Source organism: Tursiops truncatus, chromosome 15 (assembly GCF_011762595.2).
Source record: "Tursiops truncatus isolate mTurTru1 chromosome 15, mTurTru1.mat.Y, whole genome shotgun sequence".
Classification (NCBI taxonomy): domain Eukaryota; kingdom Metazoa; phylum Chordata; class Mammalia; order Artiodactyla; family Delphinidae; genus Tursiops; species Tursiops truncatus.
In genome coordinates, this window is record NC_047048.1 from 19,671,147 (window position 1) to 19,696,976 (window position 25,830).

General features: G+C 47.0%; 1 protein-coding gene and 1 long non-coding RNA gene across 3 annotated transcripts in view; one reads left to right on the plus strand and one right to left on the minus strand.

The window, feature by feature from the left end:
• LOC109547713 (uncharacterized) overlaps positions 1 to 25,830 on the plus strand; it is a 205,411-nt gene that overhangs the window by 84,869 nt on the left and 94,712 nt on the right. For both annotated transcript variants that reach the window (XR_012326074.1, XR_002173650.3), the window contains exon 4: positions 9,532 to 9,643. This is a non-coding gene — a long non-coding RNA (uncharacterized lncRNA). The remainder of the gene's footprint in view (positions 1 to 9,531; positions 9,644 to 25,830) is intronic.
• Positions 1 to 25,830, minus strand: part of CACNG3 (calcium voltage-gated channel auxiliary subunit gamma 3) — an 80,761-nt gene that overhangs the window by 4,101 nt on the left and 50,830 nt on the right. The window contains exons 2-3 of the mRNA XM_019921780.3: positions 7,140 to 7,223; positions 1,156 to 1,296 (exon numbers count right to left, since the gene is read on the minus strand). Of these exons, the coding sequence (XP_019777339.1) occupies positions 1,156 to 1,296; positions 7,140 to 7,223 (225 nt within the window). The remainder of the gene's footprint in view (positions 1 to 1,155; positions 1,297 to 7,139; positions 7,224 to 25,830) is intronic.

The window sequence follows — 25,830 nt, forward strand, 5'->3', positions numbered from 1 at the left end:
TTCCAAAGAAGGGAAAACAGTAGGGAAGAAACTTGAGCAATATCTTGGAGGAGGCCGGGATGCTGGGCTTCCAACTTTGGAACTATATTGTGTTGCTTTTCCAATGCTAGAAAATAATATTGTGATTTTTATGTTCAACCTCCTTCCAACAACCCTATAAAATAGGTACTATTATTATTTCCCATTTTACAGTCAAGGAAACCAAGTTATAGGGATTTGGTAACATTCCCAAGGCTCCACAGGTAGAGCCAGAATTCAAATCCAGGAGGGTAAGCCCCTCTCACCCACCATTTTATACTCTTCCCCACTGTTTCTACCCCAGTAAATATTCTGCCGTTATGGGTCAAAGTTTGGAGGTCATCACCAAAGAGTCAAGCTCCCCTCCCTCCCACCCCCACCTTGTTCTTTGCGTCTCTAAAGCACTTCATCCAGATGGCATTGATTGGGGGTTGGGGTGGGAAGAGATTGTAAAGCGATGGTGGAGTGGAAACCCAGAGGGAAGAGAGGACGATGAGGAGGGTGGAGGAGGGATGGAGATGAAGGGAGGAGAGAGGGTGCAGAAATAGGACCTCTTCCTGGGGACTGCCTCGTCCTCCTTGCCACCCTGTGCCACCTTCCGGTCAAGGCTACTATTGATGATAAGGTCTTCCCCGAGAGCATCTGGGGCTGCTGACTTTTACCTTGTTCCCAGAGATGCTTTGAGCAGTCTGAGGATTTGTGCGCTTGAAGAGCTGTGAGCAGCATTTAAACCAGCAAACACAGGTCTCAAAGGGCCAGGGATAGTGTATGACGATGTCCAAGCGAACAGAAAGATGGACCCCTTTAAAACACACTGAAGCCATCTCTCAGGTCACACATTACACACACCATGCTGCCCCCTGCCCACTATGTGCAGACGTATACCTGCACACTCTCATTAGCCATTCTCCGCCTCTCCAAGCTGACCTTCTCCTCATCTCCCCTCCGTGCATTCTCAGCTAGAATGTCAGCATCTTTGGTTCTAATTAAAGTCTTTGGTTCTCATTCTTAACACACAAGTTGAACGTTTTCTTGTTCCTTCCCTGGAGGGAACCCTGAATAGCATTGCTTTGTCCTGGTGGCCCTGCCTTGGGTCTGGTGTCTGTGATGCCCTCAGGGCTGAGACCAGATGCTCACCTGCAGAGACAAAAAAGATGCCCGCACTGAGGATGACATTGTGTCTGCTGCGGTGGAACTCGCTGGCTGCCACACAGAGCCCGCCAAAGAACAGCAGCGTGACACTGAGGATGGGGAAGACGCTGGAGGCCCTCACAGCCCCTGCGGAGAGAAAGAGAGAGGGTTCCCCCTGCACCCGGTCAGCCCCGGGATCCCCCCCCTTCACGGGCATGGGGGTGCCTGGTTGGAGGACAGCCCGTGAGCAGAAGGACAGAGCCTGCGTCTAACGTGGGTGCGAGACCAGTTCGGTCGCTCAGGGCCCTGTGCTTGAGGTTAATGCTCTTTAGTCACCATCCTGAAATTCTTAATAGCTTTACCTTGAATGTGTGTTTTATAAGTAACTCTGATGGGTCGATGGAGCATGTGCCCTGGGCTTGGAGTCTCTACTCACGTGGCATCCCACCCCCCATCACCTCCCTACCTCCCGTTCTCCTTGGGATGGGTCCTCAGCTGCTCACTCCCCCACCCCAGCCAGAGACCACTGCTGGGCATGGACGCTGGGAGAAGCAGTGTTGGCTGAAAGCCCTAGGCACCTGCGAGGGTATGCACTCACCCCTTGAGTGTTCCCGTGCCGGAGGGAGTGTGACATTTCATAGCAAATAAAAGACACCATGACAGATGGAGAGAGAGATGGCAGAAGAAAGGAGATAGCTTTTTTTGCCTGCGTTTTGAACCAGGAGCCCGGGATTTTCATTTTGCACTGGCCCCTGCAAATCATATAGCCGACAGGGCATCCTGGGACTCCCATTAGATCACAAGCTGTTCACCGAAACGCAGAGTCTGTCCCAGCACACGCCTACATTTGCATGGTACTGAGTCTGGCAATGCCCATTTGATACCCATTTAGTCACTGAATAAACAAATGAATTTAGTTATTCATCCAACAATATTTTTGGGCACCTACCAAATGCCAGGTGCTGTGCTGTGTCCTGGGGTACTGGTGGAAATGTTTAACCACCCCAAGGGTGCAGAGGCTGCCCTTCTAAGGGGAGGCAGGGGACGCTGGCTGAGGGCTGGAGCAGCAGTGTCCTAGAGACCCATGTGTTAACTCTTCAGCTGCTGGATCACAGAGAGGCCCTAAGGTTCTGGGGCAGAGGGACCTTCAGGTGGGGATCCCAGTATTTACCCAGCCAGCATAAGAGTATTTCCTGGAACACCTGGGCCGGAATAACAGTTGGATAAATTCTGCGTCCATTGAGGTACAAAAGAGCTAAAGTCCTGCCCTTATGGAGCTTACATTCTAATAGAGATGACGGGCAGGACCCACTACCTAATTTGCAGGGCCCTGTGCAGAATGAAAATGCAAGGCCTCTTGTTCCAAAAGTATTAAGAATTTCAAGATGGCATGGTAACTAGACTTATCCTGGTGATCATTTTGAAATGTAGAGAGGTACCAAATCACTATGTTGTGTAATGGAAACCAACGTAGTAGTGTTGTACATCAGATATACATCAAAAACAAACAAACAGACTCATAGAAAAAGAGATCAGATTTGCGGTTACCAGAGGTGGGGCTGTGGGGAGGGGGAATTAGAGGAAGGTGGTCAAAAGGCACAAACTTCCAGTTATAAGATGAATAAGTACTAGGGATATAATGTACCACATGATAAATATAATTAACACAGCTGGATGTTATATATGAAAATTAAGAGAGTAAATCCTGGGTCCTCATCACAAGGAAAAAACATTTTTTTCTATATCTTTAATGTTGTATCTGTACGAGGTGATGGATGTTCACTAAACTTACTGTGGTCATCATTTCATGATGTATGGACGTCAAACCATTATGCTGTACACCTTAAACTTATACAGTGCTGTATGTCACTTACATATCAATAAAACTGGAAGAAAAAATAAAATAAAGGGTGACCGTCAAAAGCAAATTAAAAAAAGAAGAAGAATTTTAAGCTAGTGAGAGCAGAGCATGGAGCCAGGTGTGGGGCTCTTGAAGGATGGTAAGAACCCAGGCCTGAGCTGACTGTGCCTTGGACTGGGGTGGCAGACAGGTGGGGAGAGGTGTCGGACTCAGGATAGATCTTGAAGGTAAAGCCAACAGAATTGGGGGTGGGATGTGAGAGAAAGCGTTGTTGAGCGCCATGCCTGGTCTTAGCCAGTGAGCCAGCAGTGGCGTCTTTATAATCCCGGCACGCCTGCAGGGTGAGCAGTGGGGCAGCAGGAAGGTGGTTGGTTCATCTTTGGTGTGGAAGTTCAAAGCTCAGTGTTCAGAGCTTTATGTCCCTGCATTTAGTGTGTGTTTTCCTGTGGGTTCAGCTGCAGCCCTTCCTATTGCTACTGCGTGGCGGTGCTCACGCTCTGAATGCAGAGGACTGGTTTCCACAACACCAGGACTGTTTTTGTCTGTTTGTTTGTTTTTCATTTTTATTTATTTATTTATATATATATTTTTGGCTGCGTTGGGTCTTCGTTGCTGTGCGTGGGCTTTCTCTGGTTGTGGTGAGCAGGGGCTACTCTTCCTCGCGGTGCGTGGGCTTCTTATTGCAGTGGCTTCTCTTGTTGTGGAGCACGGGCTCTAGGCACGCGGGCCCTGTAGTTGTGGCACGTGGGCTCAGTAGTTGTGGCGCACGGGCTTAGTTGCTCCGAGGCGTGCGGGATCTTCCCAGACCAGGGCTCAAACCCGTGTCCTCTGCATTGGCAGGTGGATTCTTAACCACTGCACCACCAGGGAAGTCCTGTTTGTTTGTTTTTATGGGAAAAGTTTTCTGCAATTTTGGTAGCTGACTTAGCCTACTGGGATTGCCTGGGAGGGCCGATGGAGAACGGGGGTGAGGGGTCGACGAAAGCAGACAGGGGTGAGGTTCTCTTCATGAGGAGAAGAAAATGAAAGAGTTCTAGCTTTTGCTTAAGGATGGCCACCTCAAGTCCCCCACCATTGGGGCTGGGCAGACCGGGGTCCCAGTAACTGTCCCTGCTGCAATGGGGAAGTTTTGGAAGGGGCTTCAAACTGCCTAGAAACCTTGATGGGAGAAGTGAGGTGTAGGGGGAGGGATCCTGGCTGCCCTGACCCCTCGGAGCGTGATCAAATCAGTCCCCATCCTAGCTTCAGGCCAGTCAGTCACAGTCCTGGCCCAGGCCCGGCTTGCTCTGTGCTTCCCTGCTCCCACACAGGCTTGCAGGAGGGAGGGCTGGCCCCCTGGTTCATTTAGCTCCCAGGTCAAGGGGGTGATCCCTGGGAAGTAGGCGCTGGGATCTTGGGTGGCCATAGCTTATTTATAACTTCTAAATATTTACACATATGACCTACAGGTTTCCATGTGAACCTTGGCCCTAGGACCCACAAATATTAGGGGTGGGTCTGGCCCCAGTGATTTCAAGCATGCACAAATCTTTAAAGCGATCATTTGCATTGTGTACTTGCTGGGAATTGCTCAAATATTCAATGTGATGAGTTAAATTGATTAACTTTTTCACCTTTAAAAATTTTTTTTTAGTTTCAAAGTATGATTAAATTATGATTATGCCCGAAGGAGATGATCTGAACATTGGAAGCTACTGAATTGTGTTGGTTGTGTATATTTGAAATGTGTGGCTATGAGATATGGGAATGTGATTGTTTCCCATGTGGTGGAGGAACCACTTGGCAACCAATTGGTGGCCAGATCCCACCTCTACCCCACAAGTGAGATAAGAGCAGGTTCTATAAACTGAGGCTACGAGTGTCGGTCTCACACAGGACATGCTCTGCTGCCATTTTCTCCTAACTTAGTTTACCCTGGATTGTGTTTTTTTTTTTTTTTTTCTGGCTGTGCCACGGGGTTTGTGGGATCTTAGTTCCCCGACCAGGGATCGAACCCGGGCCCCCTGCAGTGGGACAACCAGGGAAGTCCCTGATTAAATCTTCTGCTATAGGTTTAAGCTTCAGCCTCCCTAACCACACATGAGAAAGAGGAAATAGCAGAATAATCAATGTGCAGAACCCCACCCGACCGGGGTGTGGTCGCAACAGGAAGTGGCAGCACGTGTGCTGGATGGGCCCGGAGACCCCTGCAGGAATGTGACCCTGGCGCCACGTGACTGGCTCGGGGATTCCAAAGTTCCCTGCAGGAAATTCGTGTGCTCAGGAAGGTCCCTCCTTAACTTGGTTCTGTGGCTGATGGTGAGGACCTCCACCTTCCCAGAGGGGAGAAATATATTTTGTCGGAAAAGCGGTGGATCTCTTGGAAGAAATTAAAATCAGTTTTGCAAGTTGTGAAATAGAGGTCGCAGTTCTGTTTAGTCCCCAACAGGGCAAACATCAAAATAGGAAAGAAAAACAAAAACTACAGTCACTCTGGTAAAACCCCACTGGAGATGACTTTAAAATCATCCTCAAAAGGAGGTTCAAGTAATCTACCCCAAACTTTGGTCAAGCTACCTCTCTAAACGTGGCCTCTATTCCCACATCAGATCCTTTTAAGCTGCTCATGTAAGTTCTAGTTGGCATTTGGGTAAATCCTAGTAGATGGATAAGGACTGAAAAAAGAGAAATAATATGTTTTAAAAATTAGCTTAGGGCTTCCCTGGTGGCGCAGTGGTTGGGAGTCCGCCTGCCGATGCAGGGGACACGGGTTCGTGCCCCGGTCCTGGGAAGATCCCACATGCCGCGGAGTGGCTGGGCCCGTGAGCCATGGCCGCTGGGCCTGTGCGTCCGGAGCCTGTGCTCCGCAGCGGGAGAGGCCACAACAGTGAGAGGCCCGCGTACCGCAAAAAAAAAAAAAAAAAAAAAAAATTAGCTTAGAAATGACTTTCTTTCGTATGGACCCCTCGCACCACTTACATTGTTATGCAACTAAAGGCTCGTGTTTAGACCCACTGCCCATCTGTAGACTAGCAAGCGTGAGTAGAGCTAACAATGACTTTAATTGTAACAGCACTCTTCTTGAGCTACGAGTTACAAGCATAACCCGAATAGCACAATTTCTTGAAGTTTTTATGTATAACAGCAGTTTAAAAAAATGTTACATTTAACACTCTCTAATAGTAAATTAGTCAATGCCTTAGAACTTTTCTTTCGAGTGAACTTGACACACCTCCCTGTTGAAGAAATTCTATCTAAATTACATTAAATCCCCAATTCTCTGTGCCTGGATTAATGTCAGGCCTGTGGCTGCCACTGGGCCTTGACCATTGCTCATCCCATGCCCCAGAAGAGAGCCAACACGTATGGCTTCGTGAGTACATGTTGGCCCCAGGCGGAGCACAATGTGCACCAGCTTATTTAATTTTCATGACCCTGTCAGATGGATGACATTATCATCTTTATTGCTGACTATGAAGAAAGGTGAGAGATGAGAGGTAAAGCAGCCTGGCCCAGGTCCAGCCCAGCTAGTAGGGCGTCACCGGAGTAAAAGCCCGAGTCACCCAGGATCCAGAGCCCTTGCTCTAAGCCAGCACACTGTTGCCTCCTACGTGCTGCGTTTGTGACAGTTCCATGTCATATCCGGGTTACTGACCTTGGGACAATCTAGGGGGAGACACTGGTCCTGCCCCAATGAGATTGAAACTGAAGAGGGGTGAACCTTGGTTTGCTTTTATTCTCCCAGGCCTTGCCTCTTAGGACCTCGCCCATTAGCACCTCACCCATTAGCACTTAGCCCATTAGCACCTCAAATCAGCCCTCTGGGGAAGGTGAAAACTTGTATTCAGGTTGAAGAAAATCCTTAGATTTCCTCCTAAGCAGACTAAAAAGAACTTTTCAGTTTTGACACAGCTCCCTTTTTTTTTTTTTTTTTTTCCTATTTCTATTTCATTGAAATGAAAGAGATTCAGATGTCAGAACCACCTGAATGTCTCTGTCTAGTAGCAAAGACTTTCCTGAAGCTTCTTTGCACGTATCCATTTCTGGGGCTGGGTGCTGGGGAGCCTCAAACTCAGAGGCAGCTGGACAACCTCAGGGCAGCCCTCCTCGCCCACCCCTCCCCGGGAGGACCCGCGAAGGGGGAACTTACGCAGGAGATACTCAGCCGTGTCCTGTTCGTAGTCAGCATCTTCGGGGAAGTGATCAATTTTCTTGCACACGCCTCGGAAAGCCCCTGTGGAAACAAACGTGGCCCTGAGCTGGCGGGGGAGGGGTGGAAAGAGCCCCTGGGGCCCAGCCTGCATCCTCACCCCCACAGTGAAGATGCCTGATGGGTGTTGCAGGCTCTGCCTCGGTTGGCCCATCAGCATCTTTCTTAGGGCACAAAAAGGAGATTGGTAGAGGAAAAAAATAAAAATAAAGCCGAAGATGGAAACTTTCTGCTTCCTAGATTTTGCATGATATTGGGATCTATTTAGAAGGGCAAAGAGCTATGAAGCATAAGGATTCATCATGAGAACTGTCTTGTCTTATCTTTTTCTTTTTTTCCCAATTAGTGAGGGGAAAGGGGAAAAGGAAGCGGAATATATATATACACACATATATTCATATATACTTATGTATATAATATATATATATATTATATATATATATATAAATTTATCTTCCCATTTTACAGATGAGGCAGCTGGCCATAGAATTTTGCTTGAAGTCATACGGGTAACTAGTAGAGCCAAAATTCCAATCAAGGTCTGCTGACTCCTTGGTGTGGATTCCAGGCATGGATTCTGGAGTAACCCACTGTCCCTGATTGGATAATGCTCATATCTGACACAGGACCGCCCCCTTCCCCGCTCCCCTCGCCCAGGACCACAGCTTGCTGTGCTCTGCGGTGTGGCTCACTCCTTCAGGGGGCACAGAATTGCGCAGGTGCACCCCGGGGAAACTGTCAGCATTTTCTTTCCTTTTCTTTCTTTGACATCAGCCTGACTTAACTTGTTGTGGGTGTTTGTTAACTAGCCAATTAACCAATCTCTGGGGCAGCTAATGGCTCTGCCAGTTCTCATAAATGACAAACTATTTCAGAACCTCTCACCACAACACAGCATGAAATTATGCCTTATTGTTCTTGTCGCTGCCGGCAGAGACGGCCTGGAGGTGAGGGGCAAGGTGGTGTCGTGGACAGTGGACAAGGTTTATGTTCACATGTAGCTGGGCTTATATTTTAGAGCAGTTACTATAAGAATTAAATAAGGCCATATATGAAGATGAGATAATTTTCGCAAAGCTCTAGGGACTTCATGATAATGGCCAGCACTTTTTAAGTGCTTCTAGCGGGCTAGGCACAGAGCTGAAACCTACATTCTTCTCTCATTTACTCTCATCCACTGCCTTAGGAGATAGGGACTATTCACACTGATATTTGATGAGAAGACAACGCAGGATCACAGAGGAAAGAGAGTTGTCACAGCTGGTGAAGGGAAGAATCAATATTTGAATGGGCTTTACCATTACAATATGAAGGTAGCCATTATTATTATGCCTATTATTAACTCATAATAATGAGTGCCATGTAGTTTTCAAAATTTATTTTATTGAAGCATAGTTGATTTACAATGTTGTGTTAGTTTCTGCTGTACAGCAACATGATTCAGTTATACATATATATACATAATTTTTCATATTCTTTTCTATTATGGTTTATTACAGGATATTGAATATAGTTCCCTGTGCTATACACTAGGACCTTGTTGTTTATTCATTCTGTATATAATAGTTTGCATCTGCTAATCCCAAACTCCCACTCCATCCCTCCCATACTGCCCCCCGCCCCACCCCTGGCAACCACAAGTCTGTTCTGTGAGTCTGTTTCTGTTTTGTGGAAGTTCACTGATGTCATATCTTAGATTCCACATATAAGTGATATTATATGGTATTTGTCTTTCTCTTTCTGACTTACTTCACTTAGTATGATAATCTCTAGGTTCATCCATGTTGCTGCAAATGGCATTATTTCATTCTTTTTTATGGCTGAGTAATATTCCATTGTGTGTGTAAGTGTGTGTGTGTGTGTGTGTGTGTATCTCGCATCCTCTTCATCCATTCATCTGTCAATGGACATTTAGGTTGCTTCCATGTCTTAAAGAGTGCCGTGTATTTAACACATCCTATAAACAGGCTCCAAACCAGAGGCATTTCACAATAAATGATATGATATGAGCCCATCCTCTTGGTTCTGATTCTCTGCTTACCAGGCAAAGAATGGACTCAGAACCAAGAGGGCGGGGTCTTGGAGAGAAGGCTTGAAGACTCAAGGAAATTCTTGGAAGAAAAACAAACTCAGAACTCCTTCCCTAATATTGAAAGAAGGCCTTCATTTTTCTTGTTTGGATTTTAGAGTTTCATTCACAGATTCCTGTTTGCTTTTAAGCCCCATCGCCTTCCAGCTGGCTGGGTAACAAATCAGAATAAGTCACATACGTGAAGCACTTACCATCTACCACGTGCCATTCTAAACACTTTACATGTTTTATCCTCTCTAGCTCTCAAGACAGCCTGGGGAGGTACCTGGTATGATGAGCCCTATTTCACAGATGAGGAAATCTGAAGTGAGGGATTTCTGCAAGGACACAACTATAAGTGGCACACTCAAGGGTAAGTCTTCCAGACTCCAAAGCCAAGTTCATAGCCACTACTGTGAATTGCACTCTCTTCAACACATTTTAGAGTTGTAAGCAAAATCCTTTGCCAGATGGCTTCATGATAATTTCACGGTCCATCCACTGCTATGAACGGGACCAGTTGGTTTTTCCATCCACCGTGCTTTTTCCATGATGTGCATCAGGGGCCACAGAGCAGGACAAGGATGGTGGTTGTGGGACCACCTATCATTAGCTGTTTTACATTCTCCACGAAAGATTTCTTAGGAAGGAAATGTTCAGCTGAAGATTAAATGTGAAAGCTACTGAAACAGACCAGTCAGAACCACGTGGGGATAAGGAACTACACACGTGCTCGCATCTGCTTGTGAAATGGGCCTTACCTAAGGTGGCTTAAGGCAGCCTGAAACTAGGATGTGGAGCCAGCAAACACCAGTAGCTCCTGGAGAAACAGTCACGAATTTTAAATGGTCTAAAGTGTCCCACCACCTGTTTTATATAGCCCAGAAGCTAAGGCTGGTTTTTGCCTATGTAGATGATTAGAAAAAAATCAAAAGAAGAATACTGTTTCATGACAAGTAAAAAAATACATGAAATTCAACTTTCAGTGTCTATAAGTAAAATTGTATTGAAACACAACCATGCCCATTTGTTTATGGTTTTCGTGCCAAATGGCAGAGCTGAGTAGTTGTGGCAGAGACGGCAAAGCCAAAAATGTTGACCCTCTGGCTAAGGAAAATTTTGCTGATCACGGTCCTGGAGATTTCAGTCCTGGGAAGTAGCACAAACTCCGGGAGGGCAAAAGTGGAAAGCAAACAGGAACTTGGGCCTTCTTGGGACTGGAGGACGTACTCCAAGCTGGTGATTCTAAAGCAGATAATGCTCATCTATGGCAAATATGGGTTGCAGGATGGTTTGTTTAGTGTATTTGTTTTGTTCTGTTTTTTACTTGTAGTATTTTATTGTATTTTTTAAAAATTAAATATGCTGCCGCAATTTAAAATTCAGGGTATGTCACATGAATGCTGACTTGCAGCTTCTCTTGAAAAATGGGGCTCTCTGTCCCACATTTCCATGGGAAAACAATCCCTAGCAGCCGGGCCTCAGCAACCCCCCTCTTTGGACTGGGTGCCAGCTCTCTAGTTGGCCACAGTTGCCCCCACCACCCCAGGCCCTATGTCACTTGAGGAACCTATGGAAAATGACCTCTCCAAACCTCAGTTTCTTCTTCTTCTCCAGGATAAAGATAATAACAATAATAACTTCATGCAGTTGTCATGAGAATTAATTGAAGCTGTAATAGTAGTTACAGCACCTGGTGCTGTACTCAGCAGTTTCCACAGAACTCTGTTAAAATCAGGTAATGACGTAAGGCACTTAGTACAGTTCCTGGCACGTGGTAAGAACTCAATAAATTATAGCTATTCCTACCATTGGTGTTGGTAGGTATTTTAGGACCAGAAGAGACACATTGGTGCCATGGTGAGATTTTAAAAAGCAATATAAAAGGAAAGGGAGGGCTTCGCTGGTGCAGTGGTTGAGAGTCCGCCTGCCGATGCAGGGGATGCGGGTTCGTGCCCCGGTCCGGGAAGATCCCACATGCCACGGAGCGGCTGGGCCCGTGAGCCATGGCCGCTGAGCCTGCGCGTCCGGAGCCTGTGCTTCACAACGGGAGAGGCCACAACAGTGAGAGGCCCGCGTACCGCAAAAAAAAAAAAAAAAAAGGAAAGGGAATCAAGACTTTCCCTGAGGAAGACTCCACACTGAAAATGAAGCTGCTGGCACAAGTCATACACTCATCAAACAGTGAACTTGGCCATTCATATAAGTAGCATATTGCCAGCTCCCAGAAATAACCACTATTTAGCATTTCTGTATGTTTCCTCCCAGGCTCCCCTCACATCCCCCACTGCTCCCCCTACCCCCAGGCTTCCACACACACATTGTTTTATAAAATCAGGATCTTGCTGGTCTTCTTTTCACTTACATTTTCTCATCAGTACTTCCCCACATCAGTAAATCTAAGAAAAAAAGGATGGGATTGGACTTGCCCATGAACTGCAGAGGCTGGAGCCAAAAGAGATGCTGAAAACAGGTACCCTGCAAGGATGAAGTTAGGATACAGAGATAAGCACCGTCCTAGCAGAGTTGAGGCTAAGGCACTGGGGCAGAGAGGAGCAGAAACCAGGAACGTGGTAAACCAGGAGAAGGATCAGTGGAGGTTGGTCTGGGGGACAGATCCAGTGGTGACTGGTGAGAGGTGATGGGAACCCACAGTAGAGCACATAGAAGAGCTAGGCTGTGAGAATCCACAGACTCCAGGACCCCAGGAAGAGGTTTGGAACGGCAGGTAGAGCCAGGAGAGATTTCCCAAAGTGTTGAGGTGTAATTACAGAGACTGGCTATGGGGTGACAACAAACTTCATCCTGGGCAGAGAAGATTGTGCTGACGGTTCTTCTCTGGCTCAGACAATGGAAGGATACTTCCTTCCTAGGAGGAAGGCACCTCCTTTAAACCAACAATCCTTCTCAAAGGTCAAACCCTAGAAATAGTCCCATTACAATCAAGAATGAGATATGAATACCCACTATTGCTTCTATGATGTACCATGATTCTACAAGCTCCAGTGCAAGAAGAAATAAAACAGAATTAAGAGTTATACGCAATAGAAAAAAAATACGGTAAAGTTATCATTTTTCCAGGTGATAGAATAGTCTATTTGGGAAGCTGGAGGCAATTTGCTAGGGAAAAAATAGTAGAATGAATGAAAGAACTCAAGAAGTTGGCTTCTTCTAAGACATTAAACCATACAATAAAGCTGTAATAATTAAGTCATTGTGGCACTGACATTTAAAAGGAACATTTATTAGGATATTTTTTCAAAGAAGAAAAATATTACAAGGAAAATAAGAAACAGTCCATTATCCCGTATTCAGATAATCCCTGTTAAATTAAAAGAATATATGTATGTAGTTAGAAAATTCAAACAGTATATACAGAATGGCATAAGATTAAAGTAAAAGTACTTCCCTCATCACCAAAAATTCTCTCACTTGATAACTTCGTAGAGTGATTTTTGTTAACTGAATGTTGAATAAAATCATGTCTAAGCTGAGATCTGAAGGTTAATTAAAAGTTAATCAGAGTAAAGGAGGTGTGTGCCTTCAGGCAGAGTGGAATAGTGTGTGAGGTGATGAGAGGGAGTGAGTGAGGTGATGGGAGTGAGTGAGTCCCCATCTGGGGGGTGGGTAGTAGTTCGGGGCTTTCAGAGAATCAGTGGTGGTTGGTCTGGGGGACAGATCCAGTGGTCACTGGTGACAGGTGATGGGTACCTGGGGTAGGGCAGATATGAGAACTGGGCTGTGAAGATTGATTGATTCAAACTTTTTCTCCTCCTTCCTTCCTTCCTTCCTTCCACCCTTCTCCCAAATTTATCAGACACCCACAGTGTACCAGAGTTGTTTTAAGTCCCAGGAATTGACTAGTGGCCAAGACAGAGAAGATTCTGGTCCTCAGAATTTACATTCTCACTGGAAAAGAGAGTCTATATAGTCAATAAAAGAACAAGATAACTGTGCTCTGAAGGAAGCCCACAAGATGATGTGATGGTGACTATGCATTGGGTGGGGGAGATGGTGGGCAATTTGGGGCAAGGTGGTTCAGGGGGACAGGTGAGCTCAGACATGATGAAAAGAAACAGTCAGTTGTGTGAAGAGCCAGGGAAAGAGCTTTCTAGGCCAAGGGCACTGCAAGCACACAGGCTCTGGAGTTGGGAATGAGCTTGGTTAGTTTGGGGGACAGAAGGGAGGCCAGTGGGTGGAAGAGGGCCTATTGTGGTGGTGTTACCGGGTCCCTCAGCTGCCCTTCTAGCTGTCCCTTCAGCACTGAGGTCTCTGGAATGTCTAGGAGGTTGGGTTGCACAAGGACCAAAGTCAACTCCATCTCTTCCTTAGGATCAGCGTAACCTAAAGGACCTATGTGGTCCTGAGTGGCTTCCAGACATGCAAGGGAGGAAGCCAGGGTGGGGAGGGAGCCCCTAAAATAGGACATTTTTGTTTCTAACTGTTAAAGCCCTTGTTCCGTAGCTCCAGGGAAGGTGGTGCTTCCACATTCCGTGGCTCAGTCTCCATCCTGAGTATTTCCTTTCAGATCCGAGTACTGCGGGCACCCAGCCTGATCCTGGGAAATGGCCATCAACAGTCACAAAGTGGGGATTAGACTGTTTTGCTGTGAATTTTTACAAACAAGTCAGATTCTTGCAATCTGGAAAAACAGAGCCTGCCCCCTCTTCACCATGTACATATTTGACCCGGAGAGAGGTCATATGGTGCAGTGGTAGGAGCAAAGCTTGGAGCCCTCAGGCCTGAGTTCGAATCTCTATTCCACCACTTACTAACTCACTAGTTGGGCGACCTTGGGTGAGTTATTCATTCGCTCGAGCCTTTGTCTCCTCATCTGTTAAAATATCAGTAATCTGCAGATGTTAGGATTTCTCCAAGAAGTAGGTACATTATCTGCTGTTTGTTTAGATGTACTCTGGGCCAGGCACTGGGTTAAGGGATCTCTGGGTACTGCTTACCACCCCGTGGAGCAGGCACTCCTACTGGTCGTAGGCTGGGGTGAGGAGTAAGGATTCTGGAGCCAGACTGCCTGCATGTGAGTGCCAGCTGTGCCGCGTATTAGCTACAAGTTACTTAACTTATGTGTGTCTCAGTTTCCTCATCTGTAAACGGAGACTACTAACGGTATGTAGCTCGTGGATTTTTTTTTTTTTTTTTGGCGGTACGCGGGCCTCTCACTGTTGTGGCCTCTCCCGTTGCGGAGCACAGGCTCCGGATGCGCAGGCTCAGCAGCCATGGCTCACGGGCCCAGCCGCTCCGCGGCATGTGGGATCTTCCCGGACGAGGGCACGAACCCGCGTCCCCTGCATCGGCAGGCGGACTGTCAACCACTGCGCCACCTGGGAAACCCTGTGGGGTTTAATGAGGATTAGAAGAGTTAATATTTGTCAAGTGCTTTAGAGCGATGGTAAGTATTGTGTGTGTGTGTTAATTCAGTCAATCCATTTCTAGATGGGGAAACTGAGGCCTAAAACTAAGGTCTGTCTAACTAACCTCAGAGCCTGAGATCTTAGCAAAATCCCCTAAGTGGCACTAACACAGCGCTGGGCACCAAGAAGAGGGTTAACAGGGACAGCTCTTAATGTTATTTGCGAACTCTGTTCCGGGCGTAGGGGGAGAGGAAGCCAGGGGGAAGCTGGAGATCGTGTCTCCTCCCTGCCACCCTCACATGGACATATCTACACATGGGTAGACGTGTGTGTGTGTGCATGTGTGTGCGTGCGCGCGTGTGTGTGTGTGTGCGTGTGCGTGTGCACCCATACAGGGCTGGGCCAGGCAGGCAGCCCGAGGAGCTGGCGCACCCCAGCAGGAATAGGCCTAGAACACCTGCTGTACCAAGTTTGGGCGAGGGCCAGACAGAGCTTTTCTGGGTCAGCTAAAGACAGCTCTGCCTTTACGGGTTTGGGCCTCAAGTCAGGAAATACTAGACCCAGAGCAGAAAGACCTGGGGAAATGAGAGAGCCATCCAAGGCCCAAGCTTTTCAAGTTTGCGGTCCTGAAGGGAGACCCTGAACGGGGAGCAGCTGTCCCCAGGACGTCCCTCCTCTGATGGGAGGAGATCCCATTGGCAGAGCCTCTCAGTGGTCTTCAGGAGGAGCCCCATCCACCTCCCATGGGCGGTGAGTGGCCCACATTGACTGTCCTGGGCACAACTGGGTGGCTGTGGCACCACCCAACCTGACAAAGGATTACTTCTGAGCAGTTCTGGACCGTTACCATGTGCTCAGAGTGAGGGTGGATCCTCCTAACCAGCCCACCGAGCCCAGCATCAGTGCCCAGAACCTGGTCCAGCCCAGAAACACAGCCAAACCAGTGCCCAGAGCTTGGCCTCATCTCAGCCACGAGTCCAGCTGAAATGCCAGGCCCCTGAAATCCAGCTCAGAATCAAAACCAAGGCTCACTGGAGACCAGGGCTCTGGGTCCAGCGATACAGGTCTTTTAAGTCCCCATTTTGGTGAATCCGCCTTGAGGAATCAGGAAAGAAGAACAAACATCAAGTTTGTTTGTGCCCCGGACATACTTGTGTTAAGAAAGCAAAAGTCACCACCTGATTGTAAGAATGTTTGGTTTCCTGGTGTTAAATATCCTGTTTATTACAGAGCATAAGTTACCTTAAAACGGTGGTTCTCAACATGGGCTGCAAATGGGAATTACGGGGGCTGGGGACACAGTAGGAAAATACCGATGCTCTGTTCTATCCCTGGAGATTCTTACTAATTAGTCAGGGCATCTGGAGTTTGCAGAGCTCCCCAGATGAGTCTAACTGTTCAGCTAAGGTTGAGACCCACAGCCTTTAGGGGAGTTCCCTCAAAAATAGGGACCATTATTTCATAGCAAATAATAAAGTTCAAAGATGTACTTCCAGCTTTATCTTGAAAATGAAAAGATCATTTATGAGAATATGTTTATTTTGTCTTATCTTTTCTTACTATGCACTAGGGTGAACCAAAAAGTAAGTTATGTGGATTTTTGGTGGGAGGGGGCATCCTTTGTCTGATAAAATCACATGATGGTCCAATATGAAATCTTTCACTTTCCCAGCTGGATTATAAAGTCTGACTTTCAGAGCAGGATCATAAAGTGGGTCATTTCTGCAAAAAATATTTGAGCATGTCATCATTTTCTCAAGGGCTTCTCTTAATCCTTTAACATTCAAATCACCGGATGCGCCTATCACATCATCACTCTTGTCGGTTTGCTCTTCTCGCATTGTTAACCAGTGTCCCTCCGCCAAGCTCTCGGCCGCCCATGGCTGGCATGTCACACCACGCCAGCAGATCGTCAGCGCCCCTCACATCCATCTCATGAAGTCCTGTGCATTTTGCGAGATACGCAATCTCACTTTGCAATCATTTCTGCCTCCTATTTGCATTGTACGGTCACATGCTGACAAGAGCTGGCAATCAGAGAGAGGCTGCCTGGCAAAGACCGTGAATTGTAGGGTATTAAACGGGAGTGGGGTGGGGTTGGAGGTGTGTTTGAGTAGAGACTGGCTTTATAAATGGTCAGGTGATGAATCACATATTCACATTAAGATGGAGTTCGCTGGCTTGTCTGGGCAACCGCACGTGTGCAGGGATTTGGATAATGAATTCACGGATAATGAGGACCCTGAACTAAACTTGGTCTCTCTGAGCAAGACGAAGCACTTGGGGTTTCAGCAAGTAGGGCCCACGGCTCCTAATAAGAGCACCATTGGAGTGAGTGAGGTAAGGAGAAATAAACATCCTCTTCTGAGGTTCCTGAACTGCTGTCAGTGCACATCCTGAATTCAGTCTTGTTCAACAGATGTCTACTGGGGTGCCTGCTTTGCATTAAGCAGTGTCCTGGGCACGTCGGATTCATCAGTGAATGAAACAGCGTAGGTTCCGGATCTCAAGGCTGTTACATGCTAGTGGGGCAGAGACCGAGAGTGAACAAATAAATGAACAAAACAAAGGTTTCTGTAAAAAGGAAGAGGTAATTTCAAATAGTGATAAATGCCATGAAAATAATAAACCCCAGAGAGAGAGAGTGACCTGGGGGCAGTGGGGGGAAATTGTGAGATTGGGTGGACAGGGAAGGCCTCTCTGAGAAGGTGACCCGAGTGACAAGATGAAGCCACTCAAGGGAAGATTTGAGGGAAGAACTTTCTAGGAAGAGGGCGCCACAAGTGCAAAGGCCCCAGGGAAAGATAATACTTAGTGTGTTTCTGGAACCAAGGGGAGTGCAGGGAGCAGAGTGAGTGAGGGGGAGGCAGGATAAGACCAGTTCCACGAAGGAGCCAGACGATGGAGCCCCTTCCAGGCCAGGGCTGGAAGCTGGAAAGGCGTGTGGTCCATGCTTTTGGAGGGCTTTACACATGTGAGAAACACAATCTGATTTATAGTTTTAGAAGATCTCTTCGAAGATGGCAGGGGCTTGCAGAGGAGCAGGAAGGGAAGAGCATCTTCAGAGGAATCACTGAAAGCCATCCTGAACCTTCTGAAGAAGTAACTGCCGATGGCGGAAGAACGGCGGTCCAGCCAGAGTCCAGCCACATCCACCCAGAGAGAGATGCTCCGTCGAGAGAGTGTCCTGCCTTAGAACCAAGTGCAGGAAGTGGAGCTCAGAGCAGGGCACTGTGGGTGCTACCTGTCCTTCTCTGCACCCAGTTCTAGGCCTGATTTATTTTGAAGAGCCTGGTGTTGGGCATTTTGCTTCATCAGCCCCTCCGCTCGGTTTGGGGTAAAATCTTTCCCTGGTCCTTAATTATTTGGTTGATTGCAGGCCCAACTGGAACACCAGCCTAGCCCAAAGCCCAGGTCCTAGCCGGTCCTGGATCACAGAGCCGACAGCCCGGCCCATCCTAGCCAGGACGGCAGTTCTATCCAGTTCTGTGTTCTAGATCCCCTTTGCAGCCTGGCACCCAGCCTGGCACCTGGAACTTCACAGGCGCTGGTGTAGGATTAACCAACTATGCAGAATAAGCCACGTGTTTGGGGTACCAGAAAAGCAGGGGTACAGAGAGAGAGAAAAAAAATGAGAATTGGAAATTAATTGATATTTGACTTTTACAAAAGATCATTAAAATAGCACAGAAAAAACTCCAGAAGTGCGTTGATCTTTCTTATGTAATAGTTTAGTATTATTATTTTAGTATCGGATTATCTATGAGGGTGGGGTGGCCACCATAATCATTTTAGTGCTTCTAAAAATCATCTTAATCCTGCCTCGGCAAGCATTGGCAGGAATCGAGAGCCCATCCAGACCACACAGGTGGCCGTGGCCATGGCAGGGGCTCTGGGGAGAAGGCTGCGGCCCCCTCATCTCTGCTGCTTGTAAGTGGTGACATTTTTCCTCCAGAGGTGCCTGGAAACGTTGGACCCACCTGCATAAGAATCACCTGGGCTCTTAGAAAAAAAGCACATTTATCAGCCCCCCACACGACTTAGTGATTTAGGGAGAGTCTGAGAAACTTCTTCTTAGCAAGCTCCTCCAGGATTCTGATGAGCACCGGAGTCTGAGAGCCACATTCTGCAGCCAGATGGACGCGTGGTCACTGTCACACACACAGACGACTCGGCCTCTGTGGGCATGTGAGACCCTGGCTGGGGAACAGGTCCAGACAAGGTTTTGGAGGGTTTGTGGAGAGTGATTCCCTCTTAGAAGATTGAGGTTGAGGCCATACAAGACTTTTCCTCAACTAGTGAGCATCACACAGTCCTGAGTCCCTGCCCCCGGCTGTGAGCTCAGAGCAGCCCATTCTTTGGACTTGGCCTTCACATTCCCAGGCGCTAGCAGTTCCCAAAGGCAGTGCCACACATGGTCACAGAGACACACTGACAGACCTGAGGGACATTCATTGTGTGACTTGGAATCTACTCCTCGTTACTGGACCCCTTCATTTGTTCTTTAACTGCTGTAAGCAGTGTGTAAATGGCACACTTACAGTGTAACAGGTGGAGGTATGGGGTTCAAAAGGTTATTGTTATTTTTTAATAGACTTTACTTTTAAGAGCAGTTTTAGGTTCACAGCAAAATTGAGGGGATGGTCCAGAGATTTCCCATATCCTCCTCCCCTGACACATGCGTAGCCTCCCCGTTATCTGCCTCCCCACAAGAGTGGTACCTTTGTTATAACTGATGAACTTACATTGATACACGGTTATCACTCAAATCCATAGTTTACATTATGGTTCATTCTTGGTGTTGTATATTCCATGGGTTTGGACAAACATGTAACAATGTGTATCCATCATGATAGTATCACACAGAGTAGTTTCACTGCCTTAAAAATATCCTCTGTGCTTCACCTATTCATCCATCCCTCCACGGAACCCCTGGCAATCACTGTTCCTTTTACTGTCTCCGTAGTTTTGCCTTTCCCAGAATGTCATATAGTTGGAACCACACAGTATGTGGCCTTTTGAGATTAGCTTCTTTCACTTAGTAAAACGCATTTAAGATTCCTCCATGTCTTTTCATGGCTTCATAGCTCATTGTTTTTAGCACTGAATAATATTCCATTGGATTTGCTACAGTTTATTTATCCACTCACCTACTGAAGGACATCTTGGCTGCTTCCAGATCTTGGCAATTGTGAATATAGTTGCTATAAATATCCATGTGTAGGCTGTTGTGTAGATATAAATACCAAGGAGTATTTGGGTAAATACCAAGGTGTGTGATCCAGAGTACGGTGAGAGGGAGGGGTGTGAGTAGGACAAGGTGGGACGGGAGAGATGAGAGGAGGTCAGATGGGCTTTACTCTGAGGGCCTGGTTTTACTCCAAGTGCAGCACAGGTACACATATACCAAAGCATCCTCCAAAGTGGCTGTTCCATTTTGCATTCCCACCAGAAATGCATGAGAGTTCCTGCTGCTTCACATCCTCGCCAGCATTTGGTGTTGTCAGCGTTCTGGATTTTGGCCGTTCTAATAGGTACTTGTAGTATCTCATTGTTTTAATTTGAATTTGCCTGAAGACACGTGATGTGGAGCATATTTTCCTATGCTTATTTGCCATCCGTATATCTTCTTTGATGACATGTCTGTTTTGGTCTTTGGCCCATTTTAAAACCAGGTTCTTTGTTTTCTTATTGTTGGTTTTTAAGAGTTCTTTATATATTTTGGGTAACAGCCCTTTATCACATGTATCTTTGGCAGATATTTTCTCCCAGCCTGTGGCTTATCTTCTCATTTTCTTGACATCGTCTTTACAAAAGGTTGTTTTTTCAACCCTAATTTGGCACTTTCTTCATTAAAAAAATAATCCAGAAAAGTTTTGTTTTTTGTAAAGTGACATCTTTTAAATCGTGAGGGACCTGGGCTCAGTTTCTGCCCCACTGCAATCTCTGTGAACATGTTGCAGGATCAAACCCACAAACCTGGAGTCTATGTTGAAACTGTCCATAAAGAAAGCCACACTTTCGAAATTTTGTGCCATTCTGACTCCACTAACCTGAGAAGGGGGAGAGAGAGTCTCCTGTATCTGTTTCCAGCTACCTTGGACTGCTCATTTCAACCTTCACTGGGCAGCTCTGCCCACACAAACAGATTTGCTCCCAAGCAAATCCATCCTGGGCCCTGACATTTATCCAGCATCTTTAACTCTTTTCTATTCATTAAGCATGGGTGGTGGCCATGGCAACCATTAACTGCACCTGACATCCAGGAATAGTTCTGGCGTTTCGAGCAAACACCATCCTGGGATTTAGTTCTGCAAGTTACAGAGCCTGGCTGCCTCCCTGTAACCTGTGCGGACGTCATCGTTTCTCCCCTGAATCTGAGGTGCCCTCCAGGCCTCTTGCCTGTCTGGGCAGGAGAAAGAATGTGGGACCTCTTCCTCCAAATCCCCCATTCTCACTGCCCACTCACCCACCAGAGTCCTTCTGAGTTGCAGTATGATGGGGGTGAGGCAGGGGGCATCTCTAGGTGGGATGAGTCTAAGGGCAGGTGTGTGTGTGTGAGAGAGAGAGAGAGAGAGAGAGAGAGAGAGAGAAATGGGGTAGGGATGCCCCCACCTACCCCCAGGGGAGCATCTGGAGTTATCAGAGGTGGATACAAATATATTTTAGAAAAGCAGAGAAGGTAAACGGGCCTGGTGCCCAGTGTGGATATGTCTGTTTGCCTGTGTGTGTGTTTTGGGGTGTGGTATATGTGTACCTGTGCCGTACTTGGAATAAAACCAGGCCCTTAGAGTAAAACCCATCTGACCTCCTCTCATCTCTCCCATCCCACCTTGTCCTACTCACACCCCTCCCTCTCACTATACTCTGGATCAGCTATTCTCAAACTTTAATATGGGCACCTTGTAAAAATGCAGATTTGAAACCCGCAGGTCTGGGAAAGGGGCTGAGATTCTGCCTCTTCTGGGATTTCCAACCAGCTCCTAGGTGGTGCAGATACTGCTGGTCTGTGGACCACACTTTGAGTAGCTAGGTCTGGCCCAGGGGCTCTCATTCCTGGCTGACCCCAGATCACCGAGAAGCTCTTAAATAGTACTGGTGCCTACGTCGACAGACGAATGGATACAGAAGATGAGGCACATATATACAATGGAATATTACTCAGCCATAAAAAGAAACGAAATTGAGTTATTTGCAGTGAGGTGAATGAACCTAGAGTCTGTCATACAGAGTGAAGTAAGTCAGAAAGAGAAAACCAAATACTGTATGCTAACGCACATATATGGAATCTAAAAAAACGGTACTGATGAACCTAGTGGCAGGGCAGGAATAAAGACGCAGATGTAGAGAACGGACTTGAGGACACGGTGGGGGCGGACGGGGGGAAGGGGAAGCTGGGATGAAGTGAGAGAGTAGCATCGACATATATACACTACCAAATGTAAAATAGATAGCTAGTGGGAAGCAGCCGCATAGCACAGGGAGATCAGCTCAGTGCTTTGTGACCACCTAGAGGTGTGGGATAGGGAGGGTGGGAGAGAAATGCAAGAGGGAGGGGATATGGGGATATATGTATACTTATAGCTGATTCACTTTGTTATACAGCAGAAACTAACATAACATTGTAAAGCAATTATACTCCAATAAAGATATTAAAAAAAAAATAGTACTGGTGCCTAGACCCCAATGCAGACCAGCGGAATCAGAATTTCTGGATGTGAGGCTCAGTCTTTTTAGCTCCCCCAGGTGATTCTACTGTGCAGGAGGTTGAGGAACACAGCTTTTTGCCTGGACCACTCTCTCCCGGCCCTTCACGGAGCTGTCTTGTTCTTAGCGTTTAGATCTCCACCTGCCTCGAACACTTTCAGTCACTTCCTTCACAAAGCTTATGATTATATGTGAGTGCGCTTATTATCTTCTTTATATTTATTGCCTTGTTTAATTTCTGACTTCTTCACTAGAATATAAGCACCATTGTGTCTCAAACATCTTCTACAAGGCCTGCTACATAGTAGGTTATTCATAAGTATTTATCGAATGTCTGTTTGCTGTGTGTTGTATCTGAGGGAATTTTAGACAAGGTGGCTTTCTGTTGGATAAGGACAAAAGTGCTATGCAGTCCTCTGTGATCTGGACCTTGCCCATCTCCAGATTCTTCTCCTCACACTCCTCTTGCACTGGCTTTGCTTTTCTCACCTGCCTCAGGACCTTTGAATCTATACTCTGTCTGCCTCATACATGCTTCTCTATCCATTCCCCATTTGATTAATTCCTACTTTTCCTTAAGATCTTACCATCCACGCATCCTCAGGCTGATGCCATCTAATTATTTGCTCTCACAGCACCCCATGCTTTTCTTTTGGGAGACATATTATAAATAATTAATTATGGGTTTAATTACATGTCTGTTTATTCTATGCTACTATGAATTCCAAGAATGCATCTCCTTCTTTTTATTTATTTGTTTGTTTGTTTGTTTATTACTTTTGGCTGCGTTGGGTCTTCGTTGCTGCACATGGGCTTTCTCTAGCTGCAGTGAGCTGGGACTGCTCTTCATTGTGGTGTGTGAGCTTCTCATTGCAGTGGCTTCTCTTGTTGTGGAACATGGGCTCTAGGCACGCGGGCTTAAGTAGTTGTGGTGCACGGGCTCAGTAGTTGTGGCTCACGGGCTCTAGAGCGCAAGCTTAGTAGTTGTGGCGCATGGGCTTAGCTGCTCCGCGGCATGTGGGATCTTCCCAAACCAGGGTTTGAACCCGTGTCCCCTGCATTGGCAGGCAGATTCTTAATCACTGCGCCACCGGGGAAACCCCATCCGTCTCCTTGTTTACTGCTGTCTTCCCAGTGCCTGGCGCACAGTAGGTCATTAAATAAACAAATAAGTAAATGAAGGGATGAGTATTAAGTATCTCCTCCAAGTCTGAAGTCTTCTCTAAGCTTCTTGTGTCAGCATCTCTTCACTGCCTGAGACCCTCTTATCCCAGAGCCTTTCGAAACCTGAGCCTTTGAATTGCCCACTTTCCTTTTCCCTCTTCCTAAGTCTGTGGCTTTTTCTCTTTGGATCCTCAAGCCAAGCCCACTCCGTAACTACATCCATCTCTCTCCAAGGGGGATGCTGAAGCTCACAGCACATTCACTGTGCCCCCTTCAGCTGGCAGTGCTGTCCCCTGGTTGTGGCCTGGAGCCTACAGTCAGTTGTCACTAGCTAGGCTGGTTCAGGATCCAGGGGCAGCGGGGGAGGGATCCTGGTGTGTCTCTCTGGGGATCAGGGAGGCTGAGGTCACTGATCTGTACCAGGACTCTGGAGGGGACATCTGTCCTACCTGCCTGAGGATTGTCCATTTTCCTATCTTCTGGTATCAGCATCCTGATTCCGTTGTAGGAGATCATTTCTCCCTCACTTCAGTCCATGTATCGGGGTTGCGGGGGGAGAAGGGTGACACCATTATTAGCTTAGAGGCGGACATGTGATGACCAATCAAAATTCTAAATTGGCCTGGCTGTTGTGGTTGGCTAAAGGGGGAGCCCATGACCTAGATGTGACCAGTCAACACATTCCACCTCCCTGATCAGAGGGACTGGCTCAGGGAAGGGCAAGTGACCAAGCTGGTCTATTGAGGATAGTCCTGGAGCCTTGGCTACAACTGTTAGGGAAGGAAAATGTTCTTTCTCACTGTGTTGCTAAGGTAGTAAGCTGGAACTGGAGCTTGGCAAGGACCCCTCTTGGAGAGGGCAAGCCTGAGGGTGAAACTGAGATGAAGACGTATTGCTGACAGGGGTTGAAGGTCTGAATCTTGATGACATCATTTGAACCCCTGGATGCAGCCATGCCTGAATTAGGTAAACCCTTGGGTGTTTCAGTTACATAAGCCAGTAGCTCCTCAGGCTGCTCATGATTATTGGAGATGGGTTTCTGTCATTTGCAATCAAAAGTGTTCACAAATATAAGATCACCTCCTTGGAAGCGTAGTCTCTACTATACATTATATATTAAAAATCCTGTTATTTGTCAATCCCAGTTCTAAGCACTTTTGATCTAACCCTATGTGATAGGTACTCATCTTATTTTTTTATTTTATTTTATTTTTTTGCGGTACGTGGGCCTCTCACTGCTGTGGTCTCTCCCATTGCGGAGCACAGGCTCCGGACGCGCAGGCTCGGCGGCCATGGCTCACGGGCCCAGCCGCTCCGCGGCTTGTGGGATCTTCACACACCGGGGCACGAATCCATGTCCCCTGCATCGGCAGGCAGACTCTCAACCACTGTGCCACCAAGGAAGCCCAGTACTCATCTTATTGATGAGGAAACTGAGTCATAGAGAAATATGTAACTTGCCCAAGATGACACATCCAATCTGTGGCAGACTCAGGATTCAAACCCAGAGTCCGGTTCCAGAGTCCATGCATGTACCCCTCTCCTGCCCTGCCTCTCTTTCCAAAACTGACTGTACTCAGTGTTCGCCACACATAATTTCACCCTCACACCACAGCACTCTTGTTATCACCCTATTACAATGTGTAAATTGAAGCTCAGAGAGGGTAAGTATCTTACCCAATTAACACAGCCCATGAGGGGCAGATTCAGAACTTAAATTCAGGTTCTTCTGACTCCAAAAATCTCAGTGTGCTCCCTCATGACTAACCAGAAAAGGACTCAGTAACCAGCCTTTTTCTAGGCTCTCATAGACCCTAATTCCTCCACAGAGCTTCCTCTGGGTGTGAGAGTTCTCAGTCATTTCACAGCCTCAGCCTGTGCCCCATTTGGACCCTTTTCTTTCATCAAGTATGAGTCTCACCCTTAGGAATCCAGATTCTGTTTCTTTCACTCAGTAAATATTTCTTGCATAAATGAATGAGTGTGCCTCCTGCTGAGAGGACTGGATTGACAATCAGCAGTGACTGAATTTCAACGGTTCCTGATACATCCAGGAGGTAAAGCTGATTCAGGCATGGCGGAATCCAGGGTCTCAGATGAGGTCATCAGGATTTGAACACTCATCACCCCTCTGTGGTTTCAACTTCCAGCAACTGTCTAAAAAGCTACCCATTGAAGAGAGTGGGTGACCCCAGAGCAAAACACATCTGTCTCCCAGCTTCAGGTTTGCCCCAAGCCTGCGTTGCAGACCTGGGCAACTCACGTAACCATTTCCGGTCTCGGTATCCACGTTTGTGAAATGAGGATCACCAGCCCTACC